General features: G+C 38.5%; 1 protein-coding gene across 1 annotated transcript in view; it reads right to left on the bottom strand.

Moving 5' to 3' along the window:
• The window catches only part of LOC136678630 (A disintegrin and metalloproteinase with thrombospondin motifs 3-like), a 135,929-nt gene that overhangs the window by 15,159 nt on the left and 100,023 nt on the right, over positions 1 to 20,747 (bottom strand). Inside the window, exons 18-19 of the mRNA XM_066656695.1 lie at positions 20,087 to 20,243; positions 19,554 to 19,686 (exon numbers count right to left, since the gene is read on the bottom strand). Coding sequence (XP_066512792.1) covers positions 19,554 to 19,686; positions 20,087 to 20,243 — 290 coding nt within the window. The remainder of the gene's footprint in view (positions 1 to 19,553; positions 19,687 to 20,086; positions 20,244 to 20,747) is intronic.

Below are 20,747 nucleotides of genomic sequence, written 5' to 3' on the forward strand. Positions count from 1 at the left end.
TGTTTGACAATTTTGCATGAGTGTGAAACCAAGCTGAACTAAGGCTGATAACCTTAAGCCTGAAGAGTAGTACAGAAGCTAGCCTCTCTTTTTAAAAGGCATTGACTTTCCCTCCTTTTACTGCAATGTGGCAACCCAGGAAAAACCATATCTTCATTTCAAGGAGAGGTGTATAGAGGTGTATATAAAAAATATATGAACACAGCTTATCCAGCATTTTGAATATTATTAAGTAGATTCTTCCCATTTTAATGCAGTATGAGTCCGTTCTTCTGGAAAAACCTTACACTAGATGTTAGAATGTGGCTTTGAGGATTTCAGTGTATTCAGTCACAGGCACCTCAGTGAGGTCACTAAAGGCACTTTTCCACTGTATGGTACCTACCCTACTTGACACCACTCATTTTTGGTACCTGAAGCCTGGTTTGTTTTCCACTACCACAGTTCCCTGAAATGTAGCTGTCAACATCATAAAACACAGTCTCTAACAGGAACAACAGGCTTTGGAAACAACAACAGTGCCAGTAATGTTAAGCATTGTTTACTCAGTGTGTATTCGCATGCTGTTGTTGTTTTTTGGGACTGAACATGCATCATGTCAAACAGATCAGTAGAGGTATTTCATTCCTTGTTGAGCCATCCAGCTCTCGCTGGATTCTTTTGTCTGCCACCAATCCAAGGAACATTTGAACCTCTTCAAAACACTATTATGATCACTAATGTAGCTTGGATATTTTACAAATGGCTAGATTCTGTCTGGTCAATCAGTGCTCTGCACAGTACTCTTTATGCTTTAGTTTCTTTTCAGCTCACTTCAAACCACAGGTGAGCAAGCGCTTTTAAAGAACCCACTTCTAGATACAAGGTACCAAATTTGCCTAATGGAAAAGTGGAAAAGCCCCATAAAATACATGTCACTCTAACTCATCCCAAAAGAACGGAATGGAGGACCAACCAGGCACTGGCCTGTGGAGAAATTATTACCACTGGTGAGCTGGTGTGGCTTTTGTGATCATATAACACTGGTACACAGCCTGTACTTTGGCTGAATATCATCAAATCCAACATCTAGTCTAAAGGTTTCCCAGAGGATTAGAGGCTATTCCTGCAGCTGAAGAAATGCTGGATGAGCAGGTGTCTACAGACCCTTGGCCATATAGCTTATATTTCTTGAACATAACAGTGTTAATGCAATGCTCCGGAAATCCTGACATGTCAGACGGTAATAAGATGAAAAACACTTAAGCACGTTAAGAGGGAGGACAAAGGCTTACTGATCAATATAAGTGACTTAACTGACTTAACTGTTCTCTACACAGACAGGTCTGCGTCAGTAAACACACTCTCTTAACTGTTAATGCCTCCAGACTCACTGGCAGGAGTGCACTCTACAACAAATGCTGCTATAAGCAGAAAGTAGAAACTTTTACAATTGCCTTGACTTTCTCCCAATTTACGTCAAATCAAGCAGACGTTTAACTTAAGCACCAATTTAGCTGGAACAGATAGTGCATTGAGACACCCCTTAACACAAAAAAGAGCTGAAAATGGCCAAGCTGCCTAGAGGAGAACTGTGGAAAAGGTGTAGTGGATTGTAAGTTACAACGGGGCTTGTGGCTAAATATTACCTTGAATAATAATTTATTTAAAAAATGTAATTTTATATTTTCATCCAAAATGCATGAAACAAACAAAAAAGCATTCTTGTATTCATTCATTCATTCATTCATTCATTGTCTGTAGCCACTTATCCACTTCAGGGTCATGGTGGATTGGGAAGTGTACGTGGATTCACTGGGTGTAAGACAGGAACAAACCCTGGACAAGATGCCAATCCTTCAAACACACACCACATTCACACTTGTGGACACTACTTAGTAGCCAATCCACCAACCAATATGTGTTAGACCGTGGAAGAAACACATAAAGACATGGGGAGAGCACACTACTCCCCTCGTAGACAGCCACTTGTGGTGGGGCTTGAACCCACAACCTCAGGAAGCTAGAGCAGTGTGACAGAAACACATATTGCACCAACAAGCCTCCTCTAAAGTTCACTGTTGTGAATGTGTGAGTGACTGGATGAGGGTGTGATGCCATTTGTTGTTCAGGGATTTTTCTTGCCTTGCACCCAATGACTCTGAGTAGGTTCCAGATCCTGTGTAGGACTCTGATAAGGATAGAGAAGCAGTTACAAAATCCATCCATCATCTGTAACCCTTATCCAGTTCAGGGTCACAGTGGGTCCAGAGCCTAACTGGAATCATTGGGCACAAGGCGGGAAAACACCCTGGAGGGGGCGCCAGTCCTTCACATGGTAACACACACACACTCACACACACCTACGGACACTTTTTGAGTCGCCAATCCACCTACCAGCGTGTTTGGACTGTGGGAGGAAACCAGAGCACCGGAGGAAACCCACACGGACACAGAGAGAACACACCACACAGACAGTCACCCGGAGGAAACCCACGCAGACACGAGGGAGAACACACCACACTCCTCACAGACAGTCACCCGGAGGAAACCCACGCAGACCACACCACACTCCTCACAGACAGTCACCCGGAGGAAACCCACGCAGACCACACCACACTCCTCACAGACAGTCACCCGGAGGAAACCCATGCGGACACAGGGAGAACACATCACACACCTCACAGACAGTCACCAGGAGGAAACCCACGCAGACACAGGGAGAACACACCACACTCCGCACAGACAGTCACCTGGAGCGGGAATCGAACCCACAACTCCCAAGCTGTGTGACTGTGACACTACCTGCTGAGCCACCGCGTCGCCCCAGTTACAAAATGTGTGAATTAATTAATTCATTGTTTTTTTTTAATAATATTAAAATATGTCCAATTCCCCTGAGGAAAAGCTTCCCGATGACATGATGCTGTCACACCATACTTCAAACTCACTGAGCAGCGTGCTGCTGACTCATCTGTTAATCTACCGCCATTCCATAGAACACAGCAATAGTCTGAATTGCACTGTTCTAGGACTTTTTGCAGGGTCACTATTTTCTTTGCTGTGCTGATCAAGGTTAATAAAACCATCTTTTCCTCTGATTGAAAACTGTAGTGCTCCACAAACAACCTGCTATCATCCAGGAAATTATGGACCACTACAACAATGAAGTCTCCCATCCGTGAAAAAAGGTAGTTCATCCATATCCTCAACAGCTGGGATTCAACCTTGAACTATGAACATCTGCATTGCTTAGCAGTGCTCGGGAGGGGGCACCTCTGCAATCGTTAAGATCATAAATCTATCCAACGATGCTGAGGTTATGGAGAAGAAATGAGATACGGTCCACTTTGATAGAAAAGTGAGAAAGGGCTTTCAACCACTTGCTCCTCAGATCTTCAGATCACAGGGCTTCCAGAGGTTCAGGTCTACTCTCACGGCTTCTCATGTTTGGAAAAATGAAAGGAAAGAAGAATGAAGGAACCCGCTGTGCTCACAGGGAAGACGAGTGTGTATTTGTTGTATACACAGACTGAACTGGAGAGAGAGCACAAGAGAGATCAAACATGGCAGTGTCTAGAATCTCTGTACACTCTCAGACATAAAGGTACTGTAGAGGTACATTATTGGTCACTAAAGGTATAATCAGTGAAAATGAATACATTTAAAAAATATGGTTCTACAAGGGTTCTTTATTAGAGGAAAAGGTTCTATATAGAACCCTGAACATTTGAAGAACCAAATTTGCATGATTAAAAGGGTTTTGTTGATTGATAGAGAATGTGCTATAGATGATTCTATATAGAATTTTTGAGAAAAGGGTTGTGTATGGCACCAAAAACCGTTCCTCTACAGTTACAAGCTTGCTCAGGGTTCTATATAGAAAGTTCTATACAGAAACTCCTTTAAGAAAGAACCCTGTTAGAACCATAATTTTTAAGCCTGTACTTTTGAAGGTACAACAGTGGTTTTAAAGTCCAGTTGTGTTCCCTAAAAGTACATTACACACTCTTCTCCAGATGAAGAGGTGAATATTTGTAATCCTTTATTATAAAACTGTAAAACACATATTTTAAAACAACAATTATTATTGAATAAGGTAAAATTCTCTAACATTATTATGTTCCGTAAAGGTACTGAAAAGTACCCTTGAGGGTACCACCACAGTGACAGCAAAGGTTACCACAACATCCCTTTGAATAACAGCTGATACTATGGGGCTCCAATGTAATGCAACTGTCTAAGAAACCCCAGGTGATGACATACTCATCCAGGACTGGGTGTCCAAGAGAGCATAACTGAGCTCACTCTCTCCGGGTGATCACAATGCTAGCCAATTCTGACATCTGTTCGTTAGCATAAGAGAATTTTGCAGAGTTGGCAAAAGAAGTTGGGCAAGAATCAGTTGCATTTCAATCTTGGCTGCACTGTGTGTTTAGGGGAACTCTGGCAAGCGGGTACAATTTGCAATGACCAAAAACTGGGTTCAATTAAATAGAAAAAATAATCATTAGAAAGCCAACTTCAGCCCCATGTTACAGTCTAAATCTGACATTATTTTGGACACTGACCATATTGGGTCAGCTTGCAGCTTTAGCGTATGCCCACAGACATTGTAAAAACAAATGCAGTTAACTGACACAAAGTATGTTCAGACTTAGAAGACATTAGAAGTGGAATTTGGGCTGGCACTGTCTCCATACTGTGTTTACACACTTTATTTTAGTATTTTAGGAAACACATTATGTCAGCATTGTGCTTGTATTCTATCAATATTTTCTGTAAACCCTGGCAGCAACACCATTTTAACTCGACCATACAAATAATCCTACTGTACAATTACCCAAGATGTCCTTCAGATCAATGGCACATGATGTAAGGTAGTTACTGATATGAATATGGTTAAATATTTGGTTAATGAGCTCCAGAGTGGTGTAGCGGTCACTTGCTGCTCTTATCATCAGGTCATATCTTGGCCTCTCAAAGCCAGGAGTCCTGAAAGAGCAATTGTCTTTGCTCTCTGTGTGGGTGGGATGGCCCCTTCCCCTGACACAGTGTAATGCCCGCCAGCATAGGCATCTTTCAGCTAATGTGACAGACCTGAGCCGTCTTCACACTCCTCCGCAATGTCTGGTGAGGTTGCATTAGCAGCAGTGAGAAAAGAGGCAGTGGTCTGGGAAGAAGCACACGCTAGTCCTCGCTCTCCCAGAGCACTTTTCCACTAAAAGAACTCTGGTTCTTGAACTGGTTCTGTTCCTGATTCTTGGAACCTTTGTTCTTTCCATGGAACTGGGCTGTGTTTCTACAAGTTTAGAGGGGAACCAAGAATACGTCTTCAGTGGGGGGGGGGGTTATCGCTGTGGCTGAATGCTGCGCCAAATTTAAACAATCAAAGTCACCACAGGGTAATTGTTTATATTTTGCTTACAATGGCGTCAGATTAGAGTGAGATATAATACGTGTGTAAATGTTGCCAAGATCTGAGCCGTCCCGCTGAGCTTGTGAACATTTTCTAACTGCCCATCTACTTTTCATATTCCGAGGCAATGCTCAGCTGTTTCTAATAATTACCATTTCTGTTCATTTGGATGTGTTTGGTGATAAATACACTGGAGAAAACTATGCCTACATCTGGGCTGCACAATACAGCACTTTGATCAAAGCACTGGCCTTTGGAATACTGCTCTCACAGCAGTGAGATGATGGAGGTGGAGCACAAAAAGCGCCTTGATCCAGCTGCAGCATGTGTCTATGACAAGCCTGAGAGCCTTTATTCCATTTCCTACAGTTGCCTTCACACACAGTTCATGAATAATAAACATATTAACACTGAACATTATAACAATATTCTACAATAAAGACATACCGTGTAATAATTCCTGTCACGATCCTAGTATGTTTTTGACTGTGTTACGTTCAAAACTGGCCTGCAAAGCTGGCAGCTGAGCAAAAGTGGCCCAAGGTTTCTGCACAATCTCTCTGCCTGGAGGCCTTTTCTATGTAATGTAGCATGTATAATTCATAAAGTAACCTCTGCTATTATTAAGGAAAACCATGGAAAGTGGAGGTCAGATATTAGTGGGAGGAATAAGTGATTCTAAAGTACACTGAATATAAATTTCATTCTATTCTTAGGGAAATGTCTTGGAGTCAATTAAGCTGGTAACCTGGATTGAAACCAGCTAATGAATTTTCTCCTTTCTCCGTGCTCTGAAATACGGATGGCACCCATTTATCTGTACCTCTGTGTTTACTGCTGGAAAATCCTGACTTGATTTCTGAATAAGCTTGTGTTGTGATATCTGAGGGGAGTTCAGTAAGAAAACTACAGCATTCGGGACATAACAGGTATGCTGAGGAAACTCGAGCATGGCGTTGTGCGTGACTAATCCTCTACCCTGTGGCCCGGAGCCAGCCCTGAGGGATTTTTACCTGCTCCCAAGCTTGAACAAAGGTCTCTGTGGGAAGACTGATAAATTACATTTTTTTGAGTAAAAACAAAAGGCATTTTTCAGGTAATTAAAAAGCTAGATCTAAAAATGTATAGAATGTAAGCATGATTACATAGAAAAATATATTATGTGTTTGAAATCATACCTATACAGAGAACCTATTGAATGCCCCTTGTACAAGCTGCTGTTAACTATCGTCCAATACAAATGGATGTAGAACTCCAGAAATAGATTTCTATCAATTGTTAGCAAGGATAAAGTATGACTAATGATGAATAAACTCTTGCTGCCTGCCAGCTGCCCTACTTCTCCTTGCACTGACAACGTACAGTTCCTTTTCTTTTGTTATGCTAACATTCTGATCACATATATTTTTCTTTTATATAATTCCTACACTGTAAAAGTATGCACATTCCTCAGCAGCACTCTCTAGTGTATAGCACCCTTCAAGGTTCGAGGTTCTTGGATTGGGGAAAGCAGAAAATACAACCATTTTCTAAGACAACTTTGGAGGTGTGTAAAACATCATGCAATAGACTGAGGCAGTGCTTTCTCAGGAAATAGTACGAAGAAAAATGTGCAGTCCTTTACTGGGAGAAGCTGTAGTCATAAATGTATATTAGCTACAACCAATTACATTATTTTTCAACCCAAGGCATTGGAGGTGAGAGGATTTTAAACTAAACTGATGTACATTAATTGAATATCTATATTCTTTTCCTAAGATGACTTAACTCATACTCACAGTGGAAGTCCTAAAAAGCCATTGCTTCCCAATTAAAACAGCCCAGTGTTTCTGCATAACAAATGTAGACAACTAAGGACAAACACACCTGTACACAACAAGCTTTCAGGGCTAACGAGTGATGAAGGTGCTGAGACGATGTTCTACAGGTGAGCAGTAATCTACAGTTTCCATCTGCACAGCTGGACATATGCAATTTATAGCAAATGGATTTCATCTGGATTGGAATGGATTTTCTTCTGCACAGGCACAGCACAGCACTGCAATCCGCTCGAGCTCTTCCTCGAGCTCTCAGGAAAAATACACCTAAACCTTGATGTATAGACCCTTACACAACATCTAATATAAGCCAAATGATCTGAGCAGTTGCCATTTTCAGATGCATTCATTTTTTATGTTAATGGATTCTTAATTATTTCCAAATTAATTTCCCAAGCGGATCTAATCAATTTCTCAAGCTTATTAATATAGACTCCAAACAAAGTCTGTATGAATTCAACGCTTCCAAGTTTCATACAGATGGATTCAAATCAGACCACCACAACCTATAACTCATCTGTCTCTCCTGTGTTGTTCACCTGACCTTTGCTGTTTGGCTGCAGAGAGGAACAAAACAACCAGAAAATAAATGCCTTCTAGAAAAAAAAACTGCAAAACGAAAATAAATAAATAAATAAGAGGCCAAGGCTTTTCCAACAAAAAAAAAAGAACATAAAACACTTCTTTTAATTTCTAAATATTATTAATATGCATTTATTTCTTATAGATTTCTAAATGTTATTGACATGCCTCTAAATCCTCATATACTTCATACACATTTTAGAGTGCTTTCTTCATTCAATAAGGCCCTTATTCAGAATAAAAGTGATTACACTTTTGCAGCTGCTGCCCCAAGACTATGGAACAAACTTCCTTTTCACATTAGGTCTGCACCATCCATATCATCGTTTATATCCCAGCTTAAAACCTACTTTTATTCTCTAGCCTTCGATGGCATTTAAATGTCTTTTATATTCTCTGGTAAAAGTTACTGTCCTTTCTTTGCTGAATTTAATTTGGTGTCATATTCTACCCCTCCCCTTTCCATTTCTATATTTTGTATCTTCTTATATTGTAAAGCACTTTGGGCAACGGTAGTTTTAAATGTGCTCTATAAATAAATATTAATTACTTACTAGTTTATCGGTAAGACTACAGACTGGAGGATTTCCCTTTTCTGATCCAGAGCAAATACCATATACCAAGACCTGTACCACAGCATCGATTGTTTCATGATTTGGGAGGAATTTAATACTGATACACACAATGGGAGACTAAATACACTGTCTAGCACCAGTAAAGGTTTTCCCAAAGTGAGGTGACATCTCTCTGGAAACTCATGGGCATGTGTATCCACACAACAGAAACAACAACCCAGACAGAAACAGCACCAGTCCTGCACCTGGAAAAATGAAATTAACCAAGGACAAAAAAGTATAAATGTGTCCTTATCAGCTCTCAGTAACCCAGCCAGGATTCTCCCAACCCTCACAATTACCACCTCTTCTGCTGCATAGCTATATATTATGTATATAATACAAACTTGGCTGCATGCAGGTTTTACACCCCTGGTTAAATGGCACATTTTGCTGATCGTCTAACAGAAAATCAGTAAACACAGGCTCCACAGGAACCATAACATAATATAATTCAACTATGCCAAAGGCCAAATTTTATTATTTTATTTTGACTAATACATTAAATCCAGCAAATAAAAAGTAATTATATATTCAAATGTGTAGAAGTGGGTCATCTGTTTTATATGTATCAGTAAAATTTAAAAAACATGTCCAAACGTTGGCAATGCAACCTTAAAATGCGATAAAGGGCTGGTGCTGAAGCTGCTTATCGTCAGTGAAAAGTGAATAATTGTCATAACTTCCATCCATTATCTGCCATCTTTTCTGATTGAGCTCATTTTCTCTTGACAAAGACCTGGTGATTGACGGCTGAGGTTCTAATATTCTGCAGGCATTTTTTCTCAGAGTAATATTTGGATTAACTATAGATTTTTATCGGCAGATTGGATATTTTCCGTAGGTTGGAAATTGTGCTGAGCCATCTCTGTACCACAAGGAGAGAATTAACTGTTACAGGACTTTTGCTTATCACAGAAATTCAGTTCATTCTCATGAGCAGATGAAATTCAAATTTTTATATAATTTAAAACATGTTGGAGCCCTGCTGTCACCATGGGAACATGCTGTTTCTTAAATAACGTTCATGAAATATTAATCTGCATTTATTCTGAGGGAAACAGCTGGTGGTTCTTGGGACCCCCAGCTGAAACACATCCTGTTTGTTTCTGAGGAGCTTTAAACGTGAGGGGCTTTAACAGAGGACGGCTGCTGTGTGTTCACGGAGCCCAGCAGCTACAGCAATCAAGACCAGATCAAACGAGAGCAGACAGCTGAGAGTTCTTTTTTCCCCTCACGGTCAAACATCTACACTCTACTCGAACATCCCACAGCACTGTAATCACTGTCATGTTCTTTGCTAATGACTGTGATTTGACTTGAGAAGTGCAGTACAAGTGTAATGCAAATTTAATATTTTCTTGACAGTCCTCAGAGCTGCAGTATGTACAGCAGATACAGATGCACAAGCTGCTGTAAAAGACATGATATGTCACAGGAGCTTTCACACGTCTAGCTATGGAGTTTGGTTATGCATTTTGTGAAGCCATGGAGACATTAGCTTCATCACTGTTAGTGCACAACCTTCAATTAATGATGACATTGATAATATACATTAAGAGATATAATTAACTGTTATCATACACAGACTCTATACTGTAATGTGCAAAACAACCATTTAAGACTTCTAACCAACCTGGCAGACCACCAACAATCTCCATCCAACAAACAGTACTCAAGGCATTCAAGGTTTGAGAGATAAGTCGGTGGTCTGAAAGGATGTGGATCTGTCAGAAGTTGATATTGGGATCTTGGAATGTCATACTTATGGTATGAACATTTAATATCACGATTATTGTAGCCAAAATGATCACGGTTATCAGTATTATTGAGACAAGTATTGTTAAAATGTGCTGAAATGTTATAAAAAGTAGTTATACAAACATTCAGAGAAACCATTCCACCATGTTTTATTTTGAACAACAACGGCACTATGTACTGATTTAAACCAAGTTTAAACAAAATAGACCTAAATAAACAGTAAACTCTGCAGTCTTGTTTTTTTGTTTGCCTTTTGTTAAGTTGAAAAATGAAGTGAGATTAAGATCATTTATCATTGTATTATGTTTTGTTTAACAGGTGGTCAGTAACTGTATAAAACTCATTGTTATTGTTTTTATTGTTTTATTGTCGTGACAAAGATGAGGTCCTTTTTTAAGAGGCATGTTTATTTCGAACATGTCCTAAAACACAAAGGGAAATGTGCTTGAACAATTTAAGGTAGATGGAGTCTCTGAAGGTTATTCTCAATTTAAGGTGGGGGAAAAAATCTGTAGTATCTAATTATAACCCTGCTTAATGTTTAATGGCTCATGGCACCATTTAATGTGGAATGTGCATCAGGTTTGTAATTCTGGCTAGAATGCATTCTTGCTCATCTGAGATGTGTTATTTGTCGTTAAAAATGAAACAAAATTGCTAAACCAGAAACATTTCTATACATCTATACATTTCTATGTGCTTACAAGAGCATAAACAGCTAATGTTAGCCAATTAATTTATTTTTCACACTCACTCCAGTGTGGTCCCAATCTCACCTCCCTGCTCTGATTGAACATCTCCTGGTTTTGAGGGGCCTTGGGGAGTGATGGAGAGGTGAGATCTGGCACAGCACCGTGTCTCTGTCTCTGTGCCATGTTTCCCCCGTCGCAAAATAAACCCCAAGTCAATAAACGTCAAGTAACTTGTTCCTAACTTTGGTTGATGTTCTAAGGTTTTTAAACAGTGATAACATTAAAAACGATGTCACTAACCACCTGGAATTTTTACCATGGTTTACAATGAAACCGCTAACTTTATCACATGTTAATGTGCGGTTTATTATTAGCAGCAAAGCTTAAGGCGCTTGAAGAAAGAAGTAGTGACAGAACCCAGAGAAACTGGGGGAAGAAGGAAGACTCTGTGTGAGAATGTAAGAATTAAATTGGTTTTCAGTGGTGGACTTCTCATTACTTTAAGGAAGCATTAAATCCTGGTGTGAAGATTATTCATTTTGTGTAATACAGAACGTATGACACCCCAGGGGTGATTAACATATAAATACATATATATTGAGATATAAATGCAAACAAATGAGAGATGGTGGGCTTCTAGATCATATTTTAGCAACTGCTAATTAGCATGCAGCTGTCTGGATGTAACTGAAGACCCCTGGTGTCTGTGCTGGTGTACAGTACCACAGAGCATGGAGAAACAGGGGAACAGGAGAACACCCCCCCTGCAGAGTCTACTATCTGGCAATGTGTTAGTGTCTCGTTAAAAAGCATGCTAGAGCCCGCGAACCTCTGACTCACTGAAGAACTGCCACTACCTTCCTGCATCTACAAGGGGATTGAGGAGAGGGAAGGTCAGAGTTGTCTGTGGGGTTTTACTTTGTGGAACTGGCAGCCATCCTCTCTAACTACTTGGTCAAATGTTTTTAGACACCCATTTATATTTGTGTTAAATGAGTGAGGAGTGAAGAGACACACAGGCGCATTAGGTAGCATTTTTACAGTATAATTACATCATCAAAATGATTGTGATGCTCCACTGACCTGTAATAGGGAGAATAGCACATGCAAACTAATACATGTACATAAAAAGCTGTTGCGAGAAGTTTGACAGTTTTTTTTCCCCATGCTTGGCTTAAAGGGGACATCTAAGATTGTGGGGAATTGCTGTTCTCTTTGGTTTGTTTACATTCAGAAGTGTAGAGCCTTTTAAGTTGGAGCGGTATGTTTGTAAAAAAAATGACTGTCTGTATGTGGCTGAAGTTTAACTTAACTAAACAGGTTACATTCACTGTTTGAGCTACCACAAAGACTCGTTTGTAACTTGAGTTGTTTAGTTTTGTAGTACTTTTGATCTGTTTACTTTCATGCAGTTAGCCGTTTCCCTAATTTGAAGATACTTAAGTGATCAGAAACAGTGAAAATAAGTTAATATTACCCACCTATGGAGCAGGAATTGAGCAATTTTCTCATCTTGGTTCATGCTTTTCAATATTTAGTGCTCTCTCTGTTGTTTAAAAAAGCTTCAGATGCCTTTTTATTGACATTAGCAGAGAGAGAGAGAGAGAGAGAGAGAGAGAGAGAGAGAGAGAGAGAGAGAGAGAGAGATAGATAGATAGATAGATAGATAGATAGATAGATAGATAGATAGATAGATAGATAGAGAGAGAGAGAGAGAGAGAGAGATAGATAGATAGATAGATAGATAGATAGATAGAGAGAGAGAGAGAGAGAGAGAGAGAGAGAGAGAGAGAGAGAGAGAGAGCTTTTTTTCAAGCATTTACTGACACTGGGGATTCATAAACCCATTAGAACAGTTCTGAGTGCACTAAGAGATGGGAGAACTAGTAATTGGCAAAGAAACTTGTTGCGATTACAACCGTAAACATCATCTTTAATCTACACATTAATCTGCTAAAAGTTGTTGAAACCGGAATCCAGAGGTGTTTTATTGTCTGAGCTGCGTGCAGCATTTTTCTCAAATAAAGCTTGTGTCTGAGCTTTTTGTGTTTTTAATGTTAACTCTCTTCCTGAAACATTTACTCAGCAAATTAAAAGATTCTAATTCAAATATCATAAAAACTTTGAAAGGTTAGAATAATGTAAAAGTTTCCACTAACCAGTTGTGCATAACCCTTTAGACATATATTTATCTCCCTTCCAAAAAGACAAGATATAGAAATTTAACTTGCAATTAATCATAATTAATTACAGAATGTCATTGTGATTATTTTTTTGTATCAACTGACACCACTAATAAAGATACACCACAAATTACATCATCTACACTGTAAAAAATGTCAGTGAATTCTACGGTGGAAAACTGTAAAACCATGACAGTAAATGACTGTAAACTCTAAAAATGTTGAAAACAGTCTCTGTAACAGTGAAATACCGTAAATACTTTTATCAGCCAAAATACAATTTTTTACATCTCTTTACTGTAAAATATACATTATTTCACTGTTAAACACACAAACCATTAGGGACTGTACAAGTGTCCAAGGACTGGGAAGAGCTGAGACTCATTAGGGAGCTCCCAGCATGCTTTGCTTCTCCATATTTTCTGTGATTTTCTTTGTTTTTTTTCTGTCTTTGAGACTTACTGATTTTGGGTTGCATTGGGGTGATCACTGTGTGTGTTTGTGTTTCTGTGGATGTTATGTCGAGACGTGTGTTGGTCAGGAAAGTTCACCATCAGCTTGTGTTCTGCGTGTGGCACCCAGATACCGAACATTTCTTTAGTCCTTTCAGCAATATCTTCTTTTAAGGGCTGAATACAGGATGCAGTTTGGCTTTATCTAAATACGGCTATATCTCAGTCTCCTTTCTCTAATTTGTCACACAATTTACATGTTAATTTTATAGCAAAACAATGTTTCTTTGTTATTTTTATGTAAATACCATGTTTTTTACAGTGTATATCTGTTTTTTAACATAAATGTACTGTAAACAAAACAGTCCTTAAATTTAAATGTATGATTGCCAAAAACGTGATCGTATATTTTACGGTGAAATTCTGGCAACCACAGCTGCCAGTATTTTACTGTAAATTTTACAGATTTTTTTTTACAGTGTAGTTGGACTAGTAAGTTATTATCAAGATTAGTGATGTTTTCAGCATTATATTTGGACATTGTTTCTGTTGATTGTTATGTGGTTTTGTTGGCTGCCGTGCCAGATAAATTACAACTAGTGTTTGTGGAATCTAAGTTTGTTTGAGCACCACATGTGTTTATACTCAGGTTTTTGTAGTATATGCCCTCTAGTTCAGGTTCTGTCAGCTTGGCTTGCTATGATATTGATTTGTGCAGATTTTGAGCGCTCAACAGCAAAACAGACTAAACAGACTGAACGTACACCCCTGCCAATATTATTTATGAATGACTGCAGTGGAAACTGTAATCTTATCATTTTGTCCCTGCCTCTCTGATACATGTAACAAATGTAGGGGAATCAAAAAAAATTACCTTTACCTGTTTCTTTAAAAGGCACTTTCTGGAGCAGTTGCCCATGAGATTTAAGTCAATGATAAGCAGGAGATTGAGGGGTGTATGCCCCCTATGGCACTGTAGATCTGTAATTACATTGATGGCACTCCATCCTGTAGTTTTTGAATGTGTGGGAGTCTGCAATCCTGCACTAGTTCATTTTAAGCCCTCAAATCCTCACAGAAGCATTCTATCATTTAGTCTAAGGCCTTCCCAAAAAAAGCAGATTGTTACATTCATTGTCTTCATCTGCAAAACTTTTCAAGTTTGACTCCTTCCTTTGTTTGTGTTTATTTTCAATAACTGCTAAACATAGTATTTCTGTAAACAAAGCCATCATCACATCTCCAGAATTAGCACTAAATTTAGTAGAAACTGTCAGCTGGTTTGAGCATAAGAGGTTCATTTTACAAGTTATCCTTGGGATTTCAGTCTTTTCCACTTGAGTCCAATCATATTCAAGGGATGTTCTGTTATGATGTCGAACTCAAGAAGCACTGGGTCTATTAAGTCTTGTTAATAACCCTAATCTATTGTTATAGAATAACAATGAATCTCCACTTACTCAGATGTTTTGCCAATAACATTGATATTCAGGTTTGTTTTCTGCTGCACTCTTAAAAGCTCTTAGTATTCCAGACTATTGTGTGTCACGTAAATCCATTATAGATGGAAGACAATAACATACGCACCTTGCTTGGATGAAACAAAAGAAAATTTCTACCGTCAGTGTCCGAATAATGACCAGTACACTTTGATGTAATCACATCAAAGTGAAGGCATCAGTCTTTTCGAGTGCTCTATAGAGAACTCCTGGAATGATGGATAGATTTTGGCAATATATCTGCTCGCATAAAATAAGCAAATGCTGGCCAACATTATGTCAACATCTGTTCATCCAACATTTCCCCTGAGATGAAGGGTAATAATAGGGAGTGTGTTCCCTCTTTGCTGCAATAACAGCTTCTGCTCTCATGGGAAGAATTTAGACTAGATCTTGGCTTGGTCTGCTGTGAAGATTTGAATGGTTTTGTTCACTGGATCCTTAGATATACAGTGAAAGACTTCCAAACACTGGCAGTAAAAGTGTGTAAAAAGTTTGAATCCATTTTCTATAGGATGGAAATATCATTCATAGATATATCTGCTTAAACACAATTTTTTACATCTCTATACTGTATACTGGAAGAAATACAGTATTCAAATGTTAAACACACACACACACACACTCACACACACACACACACACACACACACACATACACACACTGTGTTCATAATGGATATATATATATATATATATATATATATATATATTATGTCACTGTTAAATACACAAATCATTATGGGTGGTAGGGTGCCCAAGGACTGGGAGGAACAGCATGCTTAACAGCTCCAAGTTTTCTGTGATTTTCAGTTTTTTCATTCTGGGTTTTATTTTTACTTTTGAGTTGTGTGGAGGAATTATTTTGTCTATTATTTTTTTATTTTATTATTTTGTGTCTGTGTTTATGTTTAGTGTTGGTGTGTGACTAGATGGGTGTTTGAGTGTGGCACCCCCTGAAATCTCATCACACACAAGCTCAAATACCATCTGTTTCCTTGCTCCTTTCTGTGCAAAATCCTTTGTAGCGCTGTATTAAATGTCACGTATTTACTGTGTAGCTGTATTCAGGCAGGATTATTTTTACTGCCACAGGACTTCAGTAATGTTTATGGAGTTTTTTGAGTGTCACTAATGTTCTGAGAACAGCCCTCCCATCAAAAATATATAGCTCTCAATGACCTTATCTTATAGTCCTTCAAAACAGATAATGAGGGAAAAGTAACTGATATTCTAAACCATTTAACGGTGACATAATGAGTTATAGTTAAGCACTAAAGGCTCCTCCATACATGAGAAAACATGCGAAACCCCAGATATGACTGAATATTCTTTCACATGTTTATTTGCATGGGATTAATATAGCCAGGTGTAATTTTTGCTGCTTGTTTTAAAGGAGGAAATATACTCAAGAATTTAATGTTTTTAAAATATAATATTTTTTCCTATATATATATATATATATATATATATATATATATATATATATATATATTGTATATATTTGTGCCCACAATGAGTGCAGGTTCAAAGTAGCTAAATTCACCTATTATAAGGCATGGCCACAAATGTTAATCCACACCTAATAAATAGACAGAGGAGTAAAGCATTCTTGATAGATACAGTTCAGTCTCACAAACTGCAGTCAGAGACGACAGACTAAAGCAGACAAGGAAAACAAACAAACTTCCTTGTTCAAGAACAAACTATGTCAAACCACAGCAAGATAATCCTTCATAATACAGATACCACAAAGTGTTCTTTATACTTCTGAACAGCCTCATAATTCAGACATTCCAGTGGCATTCTGAAGAGACATGTACACAGGACAAAGAGTACTGACACTGGAACACTTCTGTTTACAAGACAGATGTGATTTCCAAGAACATCATTCATTTTCACCCCACAGAATAAAAGCTTTGTCCTAGAGGTCATTATTTATGATTATTTATGATGAAGACTACACAATAACTGTTTTGGATTCTACCGAGGTATTGTCCAAGATCATGGACAAGCAAACTTTAGCCTCTTGATACACCAACAAATGAATCCTCAAGGGAATCTCAAAGGCACAACATGGTCCCTATGGCCCTTCACTATACTTTTAAAAAGGTTTTCACACTAAAAATGGGTCAAGAGGTGGTGCATGAAGTCAATTAAAATATAACTGCACTGGAACATTGCAGGCCCTTGAGAGTACCACCCTAATGACAGAGTTTATACTCTGAAACATAGCCACATCATAACACATCTTTGTATGAGAATCTCTGGTCTTGATTTTTGACTATAAATTCTCCCTGTATTTATTTTTCTGTGTACTGATATCTTTACAAGTGCTGGAAGCCTGTAAATAAAGCTCTTTAGCTCATGCAAACTACCTCATCTTTATTGTTACTGTATGTTTGTTCTCTGATTGTCTGAGGGGCTTACTGCCAACCCCTAAACAGCAGAGTACTAAAATAAGATTACATAAAGAGGTACAGACATATAAGACCAGTATCCAAAACCCAGATTAAGCCTAATTCTGGTTTAAACCGCAAAACAGTTCTTATGGTGATTTATTATGGCACATTAATCCATGTTTGGGAAACTAGCCCACAGAGTATTCCAAATACAGATTTTTTTTTTAAAACATGGAATTATGGATCATTTGCTCTCATTATATTAGATACCGCAACAAGCACTTTGGCTCATAAGTGATGTGTGATGTGAAGCATAAAGAAGATGAGCTCAGAAGAAAATATAAACACTTCAATACAGTATATTAAGGTTCTAAATTGAGTGGCATTCACCTTTAATCTATGGGAGGACCAGGGTTAATCCCTAATCAGCTCAAAAGTAGAAGTTTGAATATATAACTTACTGGACTTGTAAAGGTTACTTTGCGATAATGATGAGATTAATTTCTTTCAGCAGATGAAGATCAATGTGCACCGATTAATGGCAAATTAGTTTTCTCTGATCATTTTTGATAGGATTTCATTAAAAGGTTGATTTTATCCAGAGGAGTCACTGGAGTGATGGGATTTAACACTGAAATGGAAGTCAGTCAAAGCTTCTTTAGATGTATAATGTTAAAGTGATTTACTTAAATAAATGTAAACACAGATTTGGGAAGTATGGGAGTATCTCAGAAGTGAAAACAATAAACTTCTAATTTGTACACACCAGGCGTACGCACAGCTGCTCCTTACATTTGCATAAAGTCCAGAAGCAGCTTTTGGTGTCTACTTGTTTTCCATTCCATCTAAAATGTGGGCGGCACCTGAATCACAATTGCTGCACCACTGAAATACAGCTGGAATCAAGACAGTGCACAGAAGTCATCAGCACTTAAATTATTTAACTGCAAAGGGATATGGGACCCTTGAGAGTCCCCGCTTAGTGACAGTATCTATACCCTTTAAGGCATAGAGGTCATAGTGCAGTATGCAGCACCATATATTTGTCCAGACAATGGGGTTAAAGGCAAAGCAAACTATCAGCTGTACTCCCAGCACAAGATCTGTCAACACAGAGCAGGAACAGCACGAGCCTGGAAACCTCCAGGGTGACACAGGAACACACACACACACACACACACACACACACACACACACAATGTAAAACGGAAAAGTCAGCCTTGCCCTCAGATAAATCACAGTGTGCCCTCTGTGTGAAGCCATGCGTGGGTAAGAAAAGCATTATTATTCCTCTATGTGTAGTATAAAGGCATGTACTGGAGCCCTCTGTATGGAGAACGATTGTGTGCATATTCAGTAAATTTACAGGAGCAGCATATATAACCATGGTAAAACTACAGGGAATTAATGCCCTCTCAGAGGGAGGTTACTGTAGTAAAAATTACATAAATGGTATATAATTTCATGACACTGAGCTGTGGAGCAGTAGAATTGTGTTCCTTTGAGTAATAGATCTCTACCTAACATGTTTGTGAAGAGCTGGGCTGGCTTTTACAACTGAAAACATCCAACATCAGGCCCTCAATTAAGGAATGGCATCAAATCAACACACTGATGCACTAACATCTAGAGTAATGCTTTTCTTTAAAAGTACGTAGAACAATTTTATTGTTACAATTAGTAACAATAAAAGTATGACAGCTCATTTCCTCCTGGTGATAATAATAGAGTTATTTGTAAATATATCAGTAATAAACCTTTGGTTCATTGGGTTATATTCTGTTTGATTCAATACCTCTTATAATTTGGAGCAGCGCTTTCTTAATCCAAAACATGTGGTTGAACACTACTCATATGGCTATTTTACTGCACAAGGGGTCTGGCACTGTGAAGCCAAGAATGTGAATACATCACATTAACACTTTATGTTAATGTCCATTCTCCTTCTTTACTAATGTTTTATAATCATCTCTTACCCATTTACAGCACATGTATATTTCCACTTGGTACGTGTACTTTCATGATTCAGACTGGTAAGTAGTTTGAGGTGACCCCTTTTGAAGGATTTGCAGCCTGCTAACCATGAGTGAGTGTTTTACTTTGCAGGTAAGTGAATTGCACTTGAAAAAAGAGGAGCAGTAGCTACAACTCACTGTGGCTGTGTGCAGTCCTGCAGGTTGCACATTCTGCGGATAGGTTTGGGCTTCTTACTGATGTCACAGTAGCTCCTGTGCACCATCTTACTGTCACCTTTTTTACGGCATCCATATTTGGTGTACTGGAATCCTAGAGCCAAGAAAACATGATTAGTAAAGCCTTACCGAAAAAGTTTTCGAATTGAATACGGAAGAATGACTCAATTCCTGAATTGTAACTTGTATTATCTGGTTTTCCCTTTCTAATCCTGTAATAGAAAAACAGAGAAGAGGTCTTTGTGGGTCGTTCTCTGTTTTTCCTATTTCAGGGTTAGAAAATAGCAAAATCTACACTGGGTACAGTTCATGAGGCCTTTTTTTGGAGGAAATATTGTATATAAATGGGAGTTCATTAAGCTGTTTTTCTCGATGCATGTTTAATTTTTCAAATCACCAAGTCAAATTTTAAATTACTGTAATTCTAACAGCTCTGGTTTAGTTACAGTATAATCACCCCACTCTCTAGTTATTGGTGTGGTAAACATTTTTACCTCCAGCACAAGGTCGTGAGCACTGGGACCAGCTCTTCAGGGCCCACTCATAAGTGTCCTCCTGTATCACATTGTTGTTGTTGATTGGGACCGAGTCTTCATGTATGATGTATTTATACGTTAGAGAAGATCTGTTCTCATTGTCCTTTGGTATAATCTTACAGAGAAAAAAAAACAGAAACAGAATAAAAACAGATTTCAGATGCCATTGGCCAATGGTGTTTACCGTATGTTGTATTATGCATGAGAATACATTGGTATGCAGCAACACATTCACAAGTACATGCAGATTTATGCACGTTGTCTTATGTTAAGGTGACTCACATGAGCTTTCTCTGTGTAATCGCATTTGTAAAAGAAAGCAGCAGGAAAAGCATAACTCCAGGAGCCAGTGGAGATGTACCAAGGGTGACTACATTCCAAATTCACACATTACAGCTTAACTTTCTGTATACACAGAGCAAAGCTTATTCTGTCTCAGTGAACATTTATGTACAATACCCACCAAACAAGGAAAAGATTCTGTGTCATGCTCATGTCACTGTCACCGAAACAGACATCAAATTTATTCTGTTTATTTTTCAGTATCAGGAAAACTAGCAGAAAACATTTAACTGGGGGAGCACCCATGGCCCACAGTGAAGTGGGCTCGCGACCAGAA

The sequence above is a fragment of the Hoplias malabaricus genome, chromosome Y (genome assembly GCF_029633855.1).
Source record: "Hoplias malabaricus isolate fHopMal1 chromosome Y, fHopMal1.hap1, whole genome shotgun sequence".
Lineage (NCBI taxonomy): Eukaryota > Metazoa > Chordata > Actinopteri > Characiformes > Erythrinidae > Hoplias > Hoplias malabaricus.